The following is a 16716-nucleotide window of genomic DNA, read 5'->3' as shown; positions in this document are numbered from 1 at the left end:
TTGAGGTCGGGGGATGATTGTGGAGGCCAGGTCATCTGATGCAGCACTCCATCACTATACATACATCACTATACATACATATATACATATCCTTTAAAAAATATATACTCCCCTTTATTACTTTCCAACACCACCACCCTTTCCCTACTTGGAGTAAACTAGTGAACAACAATGCTTAGGCCTCTACTTCCAGCTTATACATACTATATACTTATTATGGACACAGTATGCCTACATTATTAGTTATCTTGTTATTAGTTGTTGTTAGTTGTTAGTCCCATCCTTCAGCTCCATTCAACACCTCCCATCTATCTCTTAACACCATCCATATTGGATTTCTATTTGCCATATATATTTCAACCATACTGTGATGTTTTACAAAAGTTCTGAACCTTTCTATTCTCAGTGTTTCTACAGATTGTGAATTGAAAATATTTTTTTTTTGCTAAAAGTATTATTATATTATTGATCGATTGACTATGACTTTTCAGATCACCCAGTAGTGCTATCTGCAGGGTTAGCTCCAGATAAACATTGCAATCCTTTAGCCATTCCTGGACCTGTGACCAAAAACAAGCTACAGATGGACAGTACCAAAACAAATGATCTAATGATTCTGTCTCTTTGCAGCAAAATCTGCAGAGCTGGGAAGATTGTATCCCCCATATAAATAACATTCTATTGGTGGCAAGAATTTTATATAATAATTTAAATTTAAAGATTCTAAGTTTTGAATCCGGTGTCGTTTTGCGTATCAGTTCATAAACACTATGCCATGGGATCGGTACGTCAAAGATCTCTTCCCAACTATTTTGCAATCTATATGGGACGGCTGTCAATCCTTTGGTCCTTAAATGAAACTGGTATACTTTTTTATTTATCACAGTTTTCCTTAACCAATTATGTTCTTTAATGCAAGGCCGACAGACAAGTTCCTTACTTTCTCCCCCTTCCACTTTCCTCTTCCATTTTTGCGGTAAGGCTGCATTTATTTGGTTGTAATTTTGGGTAGAGCAGACATTTCCATATGTTTTTGTTAGCTGCATGTGCGACATAACTCCACCAGTCCTACCTATGATATCATTTACGAAGATTATACCTTTTTTAAACATTTTGTCAAAAAAAAAAGTTTTTTTGTCAATTAGTATATTTGAGTTTAACCACAATAATTGTTGCATTATTTGTTCTGTCGTTTCTGGAGGATTAAATTGAAATTGCAACCAACTTTCTATGGCTTGTTTTAGAAATAGTGATATTTGGGAAATTATTTCCTTTTCAAATAATTGAAAGTGAGAGGTTGTAATCTGAATAAAGGGAAATAGGCCATTCTTGAACATGGGGTGAGACAATCTTATAAATTTGCTAGAGAACCAGTTCGGATTTAAGTATAACTTTTGTATGACTGAAGCTTTTAGTGATAGGTCTAATGCTTTAATATTTAATAATTTCTGTCCTCCGAATTCATTTTCATTATATAAATAGGCCCGTTTAATTTTGTCTGGCTTGCCTTTCCAAATAAAATTGAATATTTTTTTCTCATATAATTTAAAAAACTGTTCGCTAGGCGTAGGCAAGACCATAAGCAAATAGGTAAACTGGGATAATACTAAAGAGTTAAATCAGAGTGATTTTTCCACAAATTGACAGGTATTTACCTTTCCATGGTAGCAAGATCTTTTCTATTTTTGCTAACTTTCTATTAAAATGTATTGAAGTGAGATCATTTATTTCATTTGGGATATGTATTCCAAGTACATCACCATCAGACCATTTTATTGGTAAACTACATGGTGATGTAAAAATTGTATTTTTTAGTGATCCAATATGTAATATATACCGCTCAAAAAAATTAAGGGAACACTTAAACAACACAATGTAACTCCAAGTCAATCACACTTCTGTGAAATCAAACTGTCCACTTAGGAAGCAACACTGACTGACAATACATTTCACATGCTGTTGTGCAAATGGAATAGACAACAGGTGGAAATTATAGGCAATTAGCAAGACACCCCCAATAAAGAAGTGGTTCTGCAGGTGGAGACCACAGACCACTTCTCAGTTCCTATGCTTCCTGGCTGATGTTTTGGTCACTTTTGAATGCTGGCGGTGCTTTCACTCTAGTGGTAGCATGAGACGGAGTCTACAACCCACACAAATGGCTCAGATAGTGCAGCTCATCCAGGATGGCACATCAATGCGAGCTGTGGCAAGAAGGTTTGCTGTGTCGGTCAGCGTAGTGTCCAGAGCATGGAGGCGCTACCAGGAGACAGGCCAGTACATCAGGAGACGTGGAGGAGGCCGTAGGAGGGCAACAACCCAGCAGCAGGACCGCTACCTCCGCCTTTGTGCAAGGATGAGCAGGAGGAGCACTGCCAGAGCCCTGCAAAATGACCTCCAGCAGGCCACAAATGTGCATGTGTCTGCTCAAACGGTCAGAAACAGACTCCATGAGGGTGGTATGAGGGCCCGACATCCACAGGTGGGGGTTGTGCTTACAGCCCAACACCGTGCAGGACGTTTGGCATTTGCCAGAGAACACCAAGATTGGCAAATTCGCCACTGGCGCCCTGTGCTCTTCACAGATGAAAGCAGGTTCACACTGAGCACATGTGACAGACGTGACAGAGTCTGGAGACGCCGTGGAGAACGTTCTGCTGCCTGCAACATCCTCCAGCATGACCGGTTTGGCGGTGGGTCAGTCATGGTGTGGGGTGGCATTTCTTTGGGGGGGTCGCACAGCCCTCCATGTGCTCGCCAGAGGTAGCCTGACTGCCATTAGGTATCCTCAGACCCCTTGTGAGACCATATGCTGGTGCGGTTGGCCCTGGGTTCCTCCTAATGCAAGACAATGCTAGACCTCATGTGGCTGGAGTGTGTCAGCAGTTCCTGCAAGAGGAAGGCATTGATGCTATGGACTGGCCCGCCCGTTCCCCAGACCTGAATCCAATTGAGCACATCTGGGACATCATGTCTCGCTCCATCCACCAACGCCCCGTTGCACCACAGACTGTCCAGGAGTTGGCGGATGCTTTAGTCCAGGTCTGGGAGGAGATCCCTCAGGAGACCATCCGCCACCTCATCAGGAGCATGCCCAGGCATTGTAGGGAGGTCATACAGGCACATGGAGGCCACACACACTACTGAGCCTCATTTTGACTTGTTTTAAGGACATTACATCAATGTTGGATCAGCCTGTAGTGTGGTTTTCCACTTTAATTTTGAGGGTGACTCCAAATCCAGACCTCCATGGGTTGATACATTTGATTTCCATTGATAATTTTTGTGTGATTTTGTTGTCAGCACATTCAACTATGTAAAGAAAAAAGTATTTAATAAGATTATTTCATTCATTCCGATCTTGGATGTATTATTTTAGTGTTCCCTTAATTTTTTTGAGCAGTGTATATCTCACTAGATCAGGATATTTAAGCCTCCATATATCTACTAGTTCTAATGTATCCATGACATTCATGATTTCCTTAAGAGCATGTGGGTGATTGCTTGTGGTGTGATTTCCTTTACGGTCCATTGATCTATTTAAAACAGTATTATAATCCCCCACCATAATAATATTGTCTTGAATTGCTTGCAGGGTTGATCATTTATTATATATATTGTCAAAGAAGTGTGGATCATCATTATTTGGTCCGTAAAGGTTAATGAGCCATATCTGTTTATGGTCCAATAACATATTTAAAATCATCCATCTACCTTGCGTATCTATTTGGACAATTTGCACATTCGGATCGAAATTACTATTAATTAATATCATCACCCCTTTTGAGTTTCTTTGCCCATGGGAGAAGTATATTTTCCTGTAAACAATAGATATTATATTCCTTCTCTTTGAGCCATGTAAATATTGTTCTTCTTTTGTTATTATCAGCTAAGCCATTACAATTATAACTGGCTATACTTATTTCACCATTTACCATAATGAGATACAAGTTTCAAGTCTATTTATCATAATATATGTTTGTAAATTTACCAATAAAAAATACCGTAATGATTGAGTGTCCATATAGCTGTACCGTGATATTTGCATTGCATTGCATCACTCTCCTTCTTGGTAAAATAGCCCTTACACAGACTGGTGGTGTGTTGGGTCATTGTCCTGTTGAAAAACAAATGATAGTCCCACTAAGCCCAAACCAGATGGGATGGCGTATCGCTGCAGAATGCTGTGGTAGCCATGCTGGTTAAGTGTGCATTGAATTCTAAATAAATCACAGACAGTGTCATCAGCAAAGCACCCCCACACCATAACACTTCCTCCTCCATGCTTCACGGTGGGAACCACACATGCGGAGATCATCCGTTCACCTACTCTGCGTCTCACAAAGACACAGTGGTTGGAACCAAAAATCTCACATTTAGACTCCAGACCAAAGGACAAATTGCTGGTGTTTCTTGACCCAAGCAAGTCTCTTCTTATTATTGGTGTCCTTTAGTAGTGGTTTCTTTGCAGCAATTGGACCATGAAGGCCTGATTCACACAGTCTCCTCTGAACAGTTGATGTTGAGATGTGTCTGTTACTTGAACTCTGTGAAACATTTATTTGGGCTGCAATTTCTGAGGCTGGTAACTCTGATGAACTTATCACCTGCAGCAGAGGTAACTCTGGGTCTTCCATTCCTGTGGTGGTCCTCATGAGAGCCAGTTTCATCATAACACTTGATGGTTTTTGCAACTGCACTTGAAGAAACTTTCAAAGTTCTTGACATTTTCCAGATTGACTGACTGTCTTAAAGTAATGATGGACTGTCGTTTCTCTTTGCTTATTCGAGCTGTTCTTGCCATAATATGGACTTGGTCTTTTACCAAATAGGGCTATCTTCTGTATACCCCCCTACCTTGTCACAACAGAACTGATTGGCTCAAACGCATTAAGAAGGAAAGAAATTCCACAAATTAAGTGTTAAGAAGGCACACCTGTTAATTGAAATGCATTCCAGGTGACTACCTCATGAAGCTGGTTGAGAGAATGCCAAGAGTGTGCAAAGCTGTCATCATGGCAAAGGGTGGCTATTTGAAGAATCTCAAATTTAAAATATATTTTGATTTGTTTAACACATTTTTGGTTACTACATGATTCCATGTGTTATTTCATAGTTTTGATGTCTTCACGATTATTCTACAATGTAGAAAATAGTAAAAATAAAGAAAAACCTTTGAATGAGTAGGTGTTCTAAAACTTTTGACCGGTAGTTTACATTGTTACAACTTGTCTTATCTAGCCTGGATGCGTCTGTTTGTGCTGTCATGACAACTCATGACAATGAGCAAATCAAATCAAATTTTATTTGTCACGTGCCGAATACAACAGGTGTAGACCTTGCAGTGAAATGCTTACTTACAAGCCCTTAACCAACAATGCAGTTCAAGAAATAGAGTTAAGAAAATATTTACTAAATAAACAAAAGTAAAAAATAAAATAACAATAATGAGGCTATATACAGGGGGTACCAGTACCGAGTCAATGTGCGGGGGTACAGGTTAGTCGAGGTAATTTGTACATGTAGGTAGGGGTAAAGTGACTATGCATAGATAATAAACAGTGAGTAGCAGCAGTGTAAAAACAAAGGGGGGGGGGTCAATATAAATAGTCCGGGTGGCCATTTGATTAATTGTTCAGCAGTCTTATGGCTTGGGGGTAGAAGCTGTTATGGAGCCTTTTGGACCTAGACATGGCGCTCCGGTACCGCTTGCCGCATGGTAGCAGAAAGAACAGTCTATGACTTGGGTGACTGGAGTCTATGACAATTATTTGGGCCTTCCTCTGACACTGCCAAGTATATAGGTCCTGGATGGCAGGAAGCTTGGCCACATTGATGTACTGGGTCGTACGCAATACCCTCTGTAGCACCTTACGGTCGGACGCCGAGCAGTTGCCATACCAGGCGGTGATGCAACCGGTCAGGATGCTCTCGATGGTGCAGCTGTATAACCTTTTGAGGATCTGGGGACCCATGCCAAATCTTTTCAGTCTGCTGAGGGGGAAAGGTGTTTTCGTGCCCTCTTCATGAGAGCACAAACAGATCTGAGGCCAGGCTATCTTGTATTATCTCTAAACAGATCTGGGGCCAGGCCATCTTGTATTATCTCTAAACAGATCTGAGGCCAGGCCATCTTGTATTATCTCTAAACAGATCTGGGGCCAGGCCATCTTGTATTATCTCTAAACAGATCTGGGGCCAGGCCATCTTGTATTATCTCTAAACAGATCTGGGGCCAGGCCATCTTGTATTATCTCTAAACAGATCTGGGGCCAGGCCATCTTGTATTATCTCTAAACAGATCTGAGGCCAGGCCATCTTGTATTATCTCTAAACAGATCTGAGGCCAGGCCATCTTGTATTATCTCTAAACAGATCTGAGGCCAGGCCATCTTGTATTATCTCTAAACAGATCTGGGGCCAGGCTATCTTGTATTATCTCTAAACCCCAAGTACCTATTGCGCAAAAAAATAACCTTTTCAATATCTCAATATGCAGAAGTGTCATTGGTACGTAAATAATGTCGAAAAAGTATAAAAACATTGTATGAATGAAGTACATTTTATTTTCGTGTCAAATCGCCAGATGGCAACCCATCCCGTATGGGATTAATTGACACATAAACAAAGATTACAATAATTCACTGTGGTAATTAAATTATATAATTATTCTGCCGGTGTTCTCTGCATTGCACATCGCATAAAGAGTGAAACATTCTAACGTAAAAATCAATACATATGAATAAATACGTTTATCAAAACAATAATTATATCCCAAGAGCAGTAAAATAATATACATACATACACACTGTACATATATATATATATACATACATAACATATACAGATAAATAAATCCAGAACAGTGAAACAGAAGGCATTTGAACCCGGTCTGCCACAAAGAGAAGATTCATATGGGAGACAAGCATGTACACAATCTTATATACACACGACGTACCATTTACCACATAGAAGCTAAATATTTTTACAATGTAATTATAGGTAGCCCTTTTTTCTTTTATTCCAGGCTTTACCTAAATATTGCGCAAACGGAAATTTCACAATGGACAAAAAAAACATTTCAGTTTCTCCTCATGGCTCAGCCACATAATGCCAGGGTATATCTGGTGGTCTGTCTCCTCAGCCACATAATGCCAGGGGTATATCTGGTGGTCTGTCTCCTCAGCCACATAATGCCAGGGTATATCTGGTGGTCTGTCTCCTCAGCCACATAATGCCAGGGTATATCTGGTGGTCTGTCTCCTCAGCCACATAATGGCAGGGTATATCTGGTGGTCTGTCTCCTCAGCCACATAATGCCAGGGTATATCTGGTGGTCTGTCTCCTCAGCTACATAATGCCAGGGTATATCTGGTGGTCTGTCTCCTCAGCCACATAATGCCAGGGTATATCTGGTGGTCTGTCTCCTCAGCCACATAATGCCAGGGTATATCTGGTGGTCTGTCTCCTCAGCCACATAATGCCAGGGGTATATCTGGTGGTCTGTCTCCTCAGCCACATAATGCCAGGGGTATATCTGGTGGTCTGTCTCCTCAGCCACATAATGCCAGGGGTATATCTGGTGGTCTGTCTCCTCAGCTACATAATGCCAGGGTATATCTGGTAGTCTGTCTCCTCAGCCACATAATGCCAGGGTATATCTGGTGGTCTGTCTCCTCAGCCACATAATGCCAGGGTATATCTGGTGGTCTGTCTCCCCAGCCACATAATGCCAGGGTGTATCTGGTGGTCTGTCTCCTCAGCCACATAATGCCAGGGTATATCTGGTGGTCTGTCTCCTCAGCCACATAATGCCAGGGTATATCTGGTTGTCTGTCTCCTCATGGCTCAGCCACATAATGCCAGGGTATATCTGGTGGTCTGTCTCCTCAGCCACATAATGCCATGGTATATCTGGTGGTCTGTCTCCTCAGCCACATAATGCCAGGGTATATCTGGTGGTCTGTCTCCTCAGCCACATAATGCCAGGGTATATCTGGTGGTCTGTCTCCTCAGCCACATAATGCCAGGGTATATCTGGTGGTCTGTCTCCTCAGCTACATAATGCCAGGGTATATCTGGTGGTCTGTCTCCTCAGCTACATAATGCCAGGGTATATCTGGTGGTCTGTCTCCTCAGCCACATAATGCCAGGGTATATCTGGTGGTCTGTCTCCTCAGCCACATAATGCCAGGGGTATATCTGGTGGTCTGTCTCCTAAGCCACATAATGCCAGGGTATATCTGGTGGTCTGTCTCCTCAGCCACATAATGCCAGGGTATATCTGGTGGTCTGTCTCCTCAGCCACATAATGCCAGGGGTATATCTGGTGGTCTGTCTCCTCAGCCACATAATGCCAGGGGTATATCTGGTGGTCTGTCTCCTCAGCCACATAATGCCAGGGTATATCTGGTGGTCTGTCTCCCCAGCCACATAATGCCAGGGTATATCTGGTAGTCTGTCTCCTCAGCCACATAATGCCAGGGTATATCTGGTGGTCTGTCTCCTCAGCCACATAATGCCAGGGGTATATCTGGTGGTCTGTCTCCTCAGCCACATAATGCCAGGGTATATCTGGTGGTCTGTCTCCCCAGCCACATAATGCCAGGGTATATCTGGTAGTCTGTCTCCTCAGCCACATAATGCCAGGGTATATCTGGTGGTCTGTCTCCTCAGCCACATAATGCCAGGGGTATATCTGGTGGTCTGTCTCCTCAGCCACATAATGCCAGGATATATCTGGTGGTCTGTCTCCTCAGCCACATAATGCCAGGGGTATATCTGGTGGTCTGTCTCCTCAGCCACATAATGCCAGGGTATATCTGGTGGTCTGTCTCCTCAGCCACATAATGCCTGGGTATATCTGGTGGTCTGTCTCCTCAGCCACATAATGCCAGGGTATATCTGGTGGTCTGTCTCCTCAGCCACATAATGCCATGGTATATCTGGTGGTCTGTCTCCTCAGCCACATAATGCCAGGGTATATCTGGTGGTCTGTCTCCTCAGCACATAATGCCAGGGTATATCTGGTGGTCTGTCTCCTCAGCCACATAATGCCAGGGGTATATCTGGTGGTCTGTCTCCTCATGGCTCAGCCACATAATGCCAGGGTATATCTGGTGGTCTGTCTCCTCAGCCACATAATGCCAGGGTATATCTGGTGGTCTGTCTCCTCAGCCACATAATGCCAGGGTATATCTGGTGGTCTGTCTCCTCAGCCACATAATGCCAGGGTATATCTGGTGGTCTGTCTCCTCAGCCACATAATGCCAGGGGTATATCTGGTGGTCTGTCTCCTCAGCCACATAATGCCAGGGGTATATCTGGTGTGCTTTCTGGAGTAAGAGCAAGCGTATATCGTGGTAGAAAGGACAGTAGAGGATATAATGAGTTTCATTCTCTATTTCTTCCAGGTCACGATAGTTACATAGTCTTTCCTCTTCCGTTTCACCACTATACCAACCTGTTTAGGCAGAGGCAATGTCCCTGATCATACCTGTGTACATAGCGATCTCTTGCGTTTCGGTAGGTTATACATAATATATCTCTCACACACCAATTCACCCTTAATCAAACAAAAAGGTTCTCAATTTGGGTTCATGATGAATCTCCTCCACCCATTTTCTTTCATATTGCATCAACAGTTGTTTAAAAAAAAATAATATCTATGTCTCCATTAAATTTAATTTGGTTGTCATACAGATGTTCACGGTCAGACTGTTGAAAAAGGTCAGACATTTCAGTTGCCCAGGCTCCCCCCTATGGATAGATTCCATTGAAAAACTTGACTGGCTATTCTGGCAGTTGGCATATCCAACAATCTATTCCAAAGTCTCACCGTACACGCCTTCCGTCTCACCTCACAGGGTTTCCCAGCCCGTGTCCCCAGTAATTGCAAGTATAGGTGCAAACTTGTGGACACATAAAAAGTAACGTACTGCTCTGTTCATTTTTTAGGATACCTCTTGGCACCTGCTAAATAATCCAGAACAGGACACACGCGTGTCTGACACAGTTTGGAATACGTAGCATACACCAATATCTTTGAGTGTTTTAGTTTTTCCTATAACTCCCCCTAAGAGCGTTACTTGCGGAGTCGGGCAGACGTTCCGTATAGAAAGGTCATATGTTCATCGGTAAAAATACACAAATATTTATAATTGCTAGTAAACATAAGAACGTCTTCACCAAAACAAAAACTGGAAGAAAAAAAACGTATCTTAGTACCTGGTTTTCTCAAATGAATTATCTGTGTTTTTGTCTGGTTGATCACGAGTCTCCATCTTTTACACCAATTGACTGCACATAATAACATGTAAATACTTTTGTCTTGATTGATTATGAACAAACAGAAGCAAGAAAGAGCCATTCCATTTTTTAATTTGAGTGCAATCAGTCAACATAAGGCTAGGCAGAAGGACAACTCATTTTAAAATCCCTCAATAGAAATATTTTCATTTGACTTTATATGATAAAATATCACTTCCTTTTAGTCCACAACTCGTGTACACAACACTTAATGAAGAAAGCCATCCACAATCCCCCAACCTGACAACACTGTTTCAACACTGCACTCAAAAGGCACAACGTTTTCGTAGCAGTTTATAATTCCTATTCATCCTCAACCTGCACGTTCAGCATAGCCCGGTCTTAGTGTAACCGGGGTGAAACGGTTAGCGGTACGCGCTAGTAGCATTTCAATCGGTGACGTCGCTCGCTCTGAGACGTTGAAGTAGTTGTTTCCCCTTTGCTCTGCAAAGGACCGCGCCTTTTGTGGAGCGACGGGTAACGGTGCTTCGAGGGGTGATTGTTGTCGATGTGTGCAGAGGGTCCCTGGTTCAAGCCCAGGTAGGGGCGAGGAGAGGGACGGAAGCAACACGGTTACATTAGATCCGTTGGTGTTCTTGCCAGCTCCGTGTCGTCATTGTCAAGACATACAGTTTGGCATGCAATGAGGCTGAGTGACAAGGCGTTGGCATGATGGCACATACAGACTGGCACTCAGGCTATATTCAGCTCACTGTTTTCCCATCAGACAAGTGAATAAGAAACAGGATCAGGAAATGTCACAGATCACCATTAGGTTGAGTTCATTATATTACATCCAAGATGTATTTAATGACCAGAGGCAGAGGCACTGGAAACTAAATGGACTGCTTTTAGTAGCGCAGTAAATCCAAGATCTATTTAATGACCAGAGGCCGAGGCACTGGAAACTAAATGGACTGCTTTTAGTAGCGCAGTAAATCCAAGATGTATTTAATGATCAGAGGCCGAGGCACTGGAAACTAAATGGACTGCTTTTAGTAGCGCAGTAAATCCAAGATGTATTTAATGACCAGAGGCCGAGGCACTGGAAACTAAATGGACTGCTTTTAGTAGCGCAGTAAATCCAAGATGTATTTAATGACCAGAGGCCGAGGCACTGGAAACTAAATGGACTGCTTTTAGTAGCGCAGTAAATCCAAGATGTATTTAATGACCAGAGGCCGAGGCACTGGAAACTAAATGGACTACTTTTAGTCGCGCAGTAAATCCAAGATGTAGGCTGATGTTATATACTGTACGAGTGTCTGCTCTGCAGATCCCAGTCATTACCAATATGTATTTGGCATTTTTTTTACCTAACATCATTTCGTATTTGTGTTTTTCACCAGAGATACTGTATGATAAGACCAATAGGGGAAACAGCGACCTACATTTGGGATGACAAGTGTACGGCTGTGATATATTCTCCAATTTGTCTGCGACCCTGTTCTATTGGTCGTGCAGTGACCTCTTGACCTCATCTACATAAGGGCCTTCTGTCGGTAATAGGTGGGTTATTCTGTTTACCCAGAGTTCCTGCAATAGGATGTCAAACACCTCGCATATCAACTTCACTCCCATCTTATCCCATCGCTCCACATTCCTTCATAGCACCTTGGAGAAAGATTGTCTCACCACGTTAGATCGAAATGTTATCACATTTATAACGCCCTCTATTCAAAAACATTTTTTTGAAGCTCCTTTAAAATTTCTCGTGACAAATTGCAATGGCTGACCCTGTATAAATTCCATCAGTCAAGAATGTCGGTACACATGTTGACCGATAGATAGCCCAGATGATATTGACTGGATGCAAAGAGGTAGGCCTTGTCTTGAGGAGAGAGAGAGAGAGAGACAGACACAGAGAGTAATACATAGCTGCTCAATTGGATGTCTGCTCCGTGTCTCATCATTTGACATGACGTATTGTCATGGTACTTCAAAGCATACAGTAAAATGCACATAGCGATGTCAAATTCTTAAGAAATAGCAATTGATTTATATTGATAAAACATTACATATCCCCCCAAAAGGGTTTAGGAACTGAGAGGACATGATTAAACATTGGAATCATTACGTATACCGCAATTACGCACTAATTACGCATCTAAATTACCACAAGGTTTCAATCGATTAATTGATTAGGAAATGGTATTTGGAAGTTTCACAGATTTGGAGACGAGACTTACCAATATTAAAACATGAATTTACATCGACATTGAGACCATGTCCAAGATTCAATTTCAAACCACAATCTTTCCTGCACTTTGCCAACTAATCCATCAAATAAAAACAAAGAAAACGATTCTCACTTTTCTAAAGTACCCCACAATTCAAGTGCAAGTCAATGATTTCAATTCACGAACCCCACTAATCAACCACCACCACCACCACCACTACTTCACAAGAATACCCAGAGGCCAGGTCTATCACAGCTGTAGTTGATGCATAATGATTCTGTAGCACCTGTTGTGATCGATGTTCATCTGAATAAATGAGAAATCGTCAATAAAGCTGTTGTTGATTGACACCTGGCGTGCGTCCCCACCCAGGTGCATCCCCATTGGCACCCTATTCCCTATATATTGCACTAATTTTGACCAAAGCCCCATGAGCCCTAGTCAAAAGTAATGCACTATATAGGGCATACTGTGCCGTTTGGGACGTATCCCCTGTCCTGTCCCTCAAAATTCTTCCTCCATCATCACTCATGTGCCTTCCATCCTCCGGGGGGATAAAATCAAAAATCCAGGCCGTTTTAGGTCTAGGTAGTGACGGCCAGGGTGAGATCCAAGCCGGCCTAGGACTGCGTGGTAACGGCCAGGGTGTTGACATATCCATGGGGACACATATCGTTCTCGGAGACACAGTGAGAGAACTGCGCCGGGTTGCTTCCCTCGCCGAACCTCCCGACTCCCCGCACTGTGAAGCACTGCTCCATCAGGTCCAGACTCTTACAGGCCAGGAAGAACATATTCTTAAACATGAACACCGACACGGGCATCTTGTGAACATACACCTGGAAGCACCGGACCACCAGAAGTGGAGCGTTGACCAACACCCCGGTCAGGAACCTAGCCCAGACCCAGCGGCACCGCATCTCGGAGGCCGTCAGCTCATATAACCACACCACCGGGACGCCCAGGGCGATGAAATACACCGAGATGACCGTGTATTTTAAATAGACCGTCGGTATCTCGTTCCTCAGAAGCATCTCCACCAGGGTAAAGCAGTCCACGAGGTCCAGACAGGTGGTCGTGAAGCAGCTCTGGGACCGGTGGCGCGTGGCTCCGTTCTGGTCCTCTGTGATAGAATTGATGAGGCAGTAGAGCAATGGGGCCGAGAGCAACATGATGATCTTAAATCCAGTTACACCGAATGGAACTTTGAGCGCGATGAGATCTAATATCGAAGTCTCCAGAACGAGGACCATTTTAGGGGTGCATGCGATCACGTAGATAAGCCAGGCCAGGTAGGCGTAGGTAAACTCCCCGAGGTTACAGCCGAATATAGAGCTCTTCTGGTGGAATCCACACGCCCGCTCTCTCTTGCTCCTGGCGTTCTTCACGAAGAAGATCCCCCAGCCGGAGATCACCACCAGGTCCGTGGCGATCCACGAGCACCAGTACAGATCCGTGAAGATGATGAGGTAGAAATCTAGAATGCCTCCTTGGAATATCAGAATGAGGAAACACAGGATCTTGTAGAGAACGTTCCTCTTGGACCTCTGGCCGAACAGGGGAGCGGTCTGCATGAATTCCCCCGAGGTCATGATATAGGCGGCTGTAGCAGCGGAGGATACTCCGGATACCAGCGGCTTGATGGAGCTCTCGTCTGGGTTGATACTTCCCGCGGACGTCCGTGTGTCCCTCCTGGACGAGGCGCTACGGATGAACAGCTGTCCGACGCCGTGGTCCGGGGCCGATGAAACGGGTGAGTCAGGGCAGATCACAGCTGCTTGGGGATGGGGATAGCGGGAGCTGGCCTTGGCACCAATTTCTGCTATCATTGTATGCATGTATTTGCGCGTTCGCCTCCCTTTCTCTCCTCTCTACTAGATGATAGATGCTTTTAGCACAGAGTTTCTAAACCCAGAGGCGCAACATCGCGAGACTTCCGGGAACAGGCCGGTGTTCGGGGGTTGAGAAGTCAGTGAGAGAAGTGAACAATCATTCCTTAGTTGTTAACTTTCTCGAAATCTAAAGGCACAACCTATATTCGAGCCAACGTCTTAAGTAGTTCAACGAGTTATTACTCCAACTTCGTGAAAAGTGACAAACTGAAACGTTTTAATTTTCGTCAAAAATGACTTTATATTGAAGGAGTGCCTTTGATATGACGACATTCACAATGACGTATTTTTGCGCATGAGCTTACACTAGCTAGCCAACGTCGCCATGACATCGCCTACAAGCGTGATCGGGGATTTCAATTGGGAGAAGCAGTTTCTGCCCATCTTCATACTGTACTGTCTTTGCTTTTAAAGGTTGGAGAGCCACAGTGGGGCGCGCGTAAACCAAGGCATGGATTTTCTCTCCCACTGGAATGGAATGCGCTGGATGGAATTATTGCCGTGTGCGCAGATGTGTAGCCATAATCGTTCTGTTTATTCGAGCTTTTCCCCGGATTATTATTATTTTTTAATTTGAGACGCCTTTTCGCCATATTTTGCAACGTTGGACATTAATCATGTTGAGATAACGGTTGATCTATCCGTAGGATTTGTTAAGCAAAATAACTTGATGTTATAGGAGTGCCTGTCAAATGATAGGCAAGGCTATTTATAAAGTGAGTAGCCAGGAATAAAGTAGTTATAATACCAAGGGCCCTTACATCCCCTCTGCAGAGGAAACAGGGGCTCTGCCACGTCTAGAGGGGTCATATAGGGAACAGAGGCTCTGCCACGTCTAGAGGGGTCATATAGGGAACAGAGGCTCTGCCACGTCTAGAGGGGTCATATAGGGAACAGAGACTCTGCCACGTCTAGAGGGGTCATATAGGAAACAGAGGCTCTGCCACGTCTAGAGGGGTCATATAGGAAACAGGGGCTCTGCCACGTCTAGAGGGGTCATATAGGGAACAGAGGCTCTGCCACGTCTAGAGGGGTCATATAGGGAACAGAGGCTCTGCCACGTCTAGAGGGGTCATATAGGAAACAGAGGCTCTGCCACGTCTAGAGGGGTCATATAGGGAACAGAGGCTCTGCCACGTCTAGAGGGGTCATATAGGAAACAGGGGCTCTGCCACGTCTAGAGGGGTCATATAGGAAACAGAGGGTTCATATAGGGAACAGAGGCTCTGCCACGTCTAGAGGGGTCATATAGGAAACAGAGACTCTGCCACGTCTAGAGGGGTCATATAGGGAACAGAGGCTCTGCCACGTCTAGAGGGGTCATATAGGGAACAGAGGCTCTGCCACGTCTAGAGGGGTCATAGAGGGAACAGAGGCTCTGCCACGTCTAGAGGGGTCATATAGGAAACAGAGGCTCTGCCACGTCTAGAGGGGTCATATAGGAAACAGAGGCTCTGCCACGTCTAGAGGGGTCATATAGGGAACAGAGGCTCTGCCACGTCTAGAGGGGTCATATAGGGAACAGAGGCTCTGCCACGTCTAGAGGGGTCATATAGGGAACAGAGACTCTGCCACGTCTAGAGGGGTCATATAGGAAACAGAGGCTCTGCCACATCTAGAGGGGTCATATAGGGAACAGAGGCTCTGCCACGTCTAGAGGGGTCATATAGGAAACAGAGACTCTGCCACATCTAGAGGGGTCATAGAGGAAACAGAGGCTCTGCCACGTCTAGAGGGGTCATAGAGGAAACAGAGGCTCTGCCACGTCTAGAGGGGTCAGAGGAAACAGAGGCTCTGCCACGTCTAGAGGGGTCATATAGGGAACAGGGGCTCTGCCATGTCTAGAGGGGTCATATAGGAAACAGAGGCTCTGCCACGTCTAGAGGGGTCATATAGGGAACAGAGGCTCTGCCACGTCTAGAGGGGTCATATAGGAAACAGAGACTCTGCCACGTCTAGAGGGGGTCATATAGGAAACAGAGGCTCTGCCACGTCTAGAGGGGTCATATAGGGAACAGAGGCTCTGCCACGTCTAGAGGGGTCATAGAGGAAACAGAGGCTCTGCCACGTCTAGAGGGGTCATATAGGAAACAGAGGCTCTGCCACATCTAGAGGGGTCATAGAGGAAACAGAGGCTCTGCCACGTCTAGAGGGGGTCATATAGGGAACAGAGGCTCTGCCACGTCTAGAGGGGTCATATAGGGAACAGAGGCTCTGCCACGTCTAGAGGGGTCATATAGGGAACAGAGGCTCTGCCACGTCTAGAGGGGTCATATAGGGAACAGGGGCTCTGCCACGTCTAGAGGGGTCATATAGGGAACAGAGGCTCTGCCACG

General features: G+C 44.4%; 1 protein-coding gene across 1 annotated transcript; it reads right to left on the bottom strand.

Annotated features, from left to right (window-relative positions):
- Window positions 1-13108: 13108 nt before the first annotated feature.
- On the bottom strand, window positions 13109-14317 carry tmem121b (transmembrane protein 121B; the record flags this gene model as incomplete). The annotated part of the gene is made up of 1 exon (XM_084200167.1): window positions 13109-14317. One exon carries the CDS (start codon window positions 14315-14317, stop codon window positions 13109-13111), a length of 1209 nt encoding a protein of 402 aa, XP_084056293.1.
- Between the last annotated feature and the right edge of the window lie 2399 nt (window positions 14318-16716).

This window comes from Coregonus lavaretus (genome assembly GCF_964263955.1).
Source record: "Coregonus lavaretus genome assembly, contig: HAP1_SCAFFOLD_296, whole genome shotgun sequence".
In the NCBI taxonomy this organism is placed as follows: domain Eukaryota; kingdom Metazoa; phylum Chordata; class Actinopteri; order Salmoniformes; family Salmonidae; genus Coregonus; species Coregonus lavaretus.
Note: the sequence above shows the minus strand (reverse complement) of the source record. Positions and strands in the feature narration are given on the sequence as shown.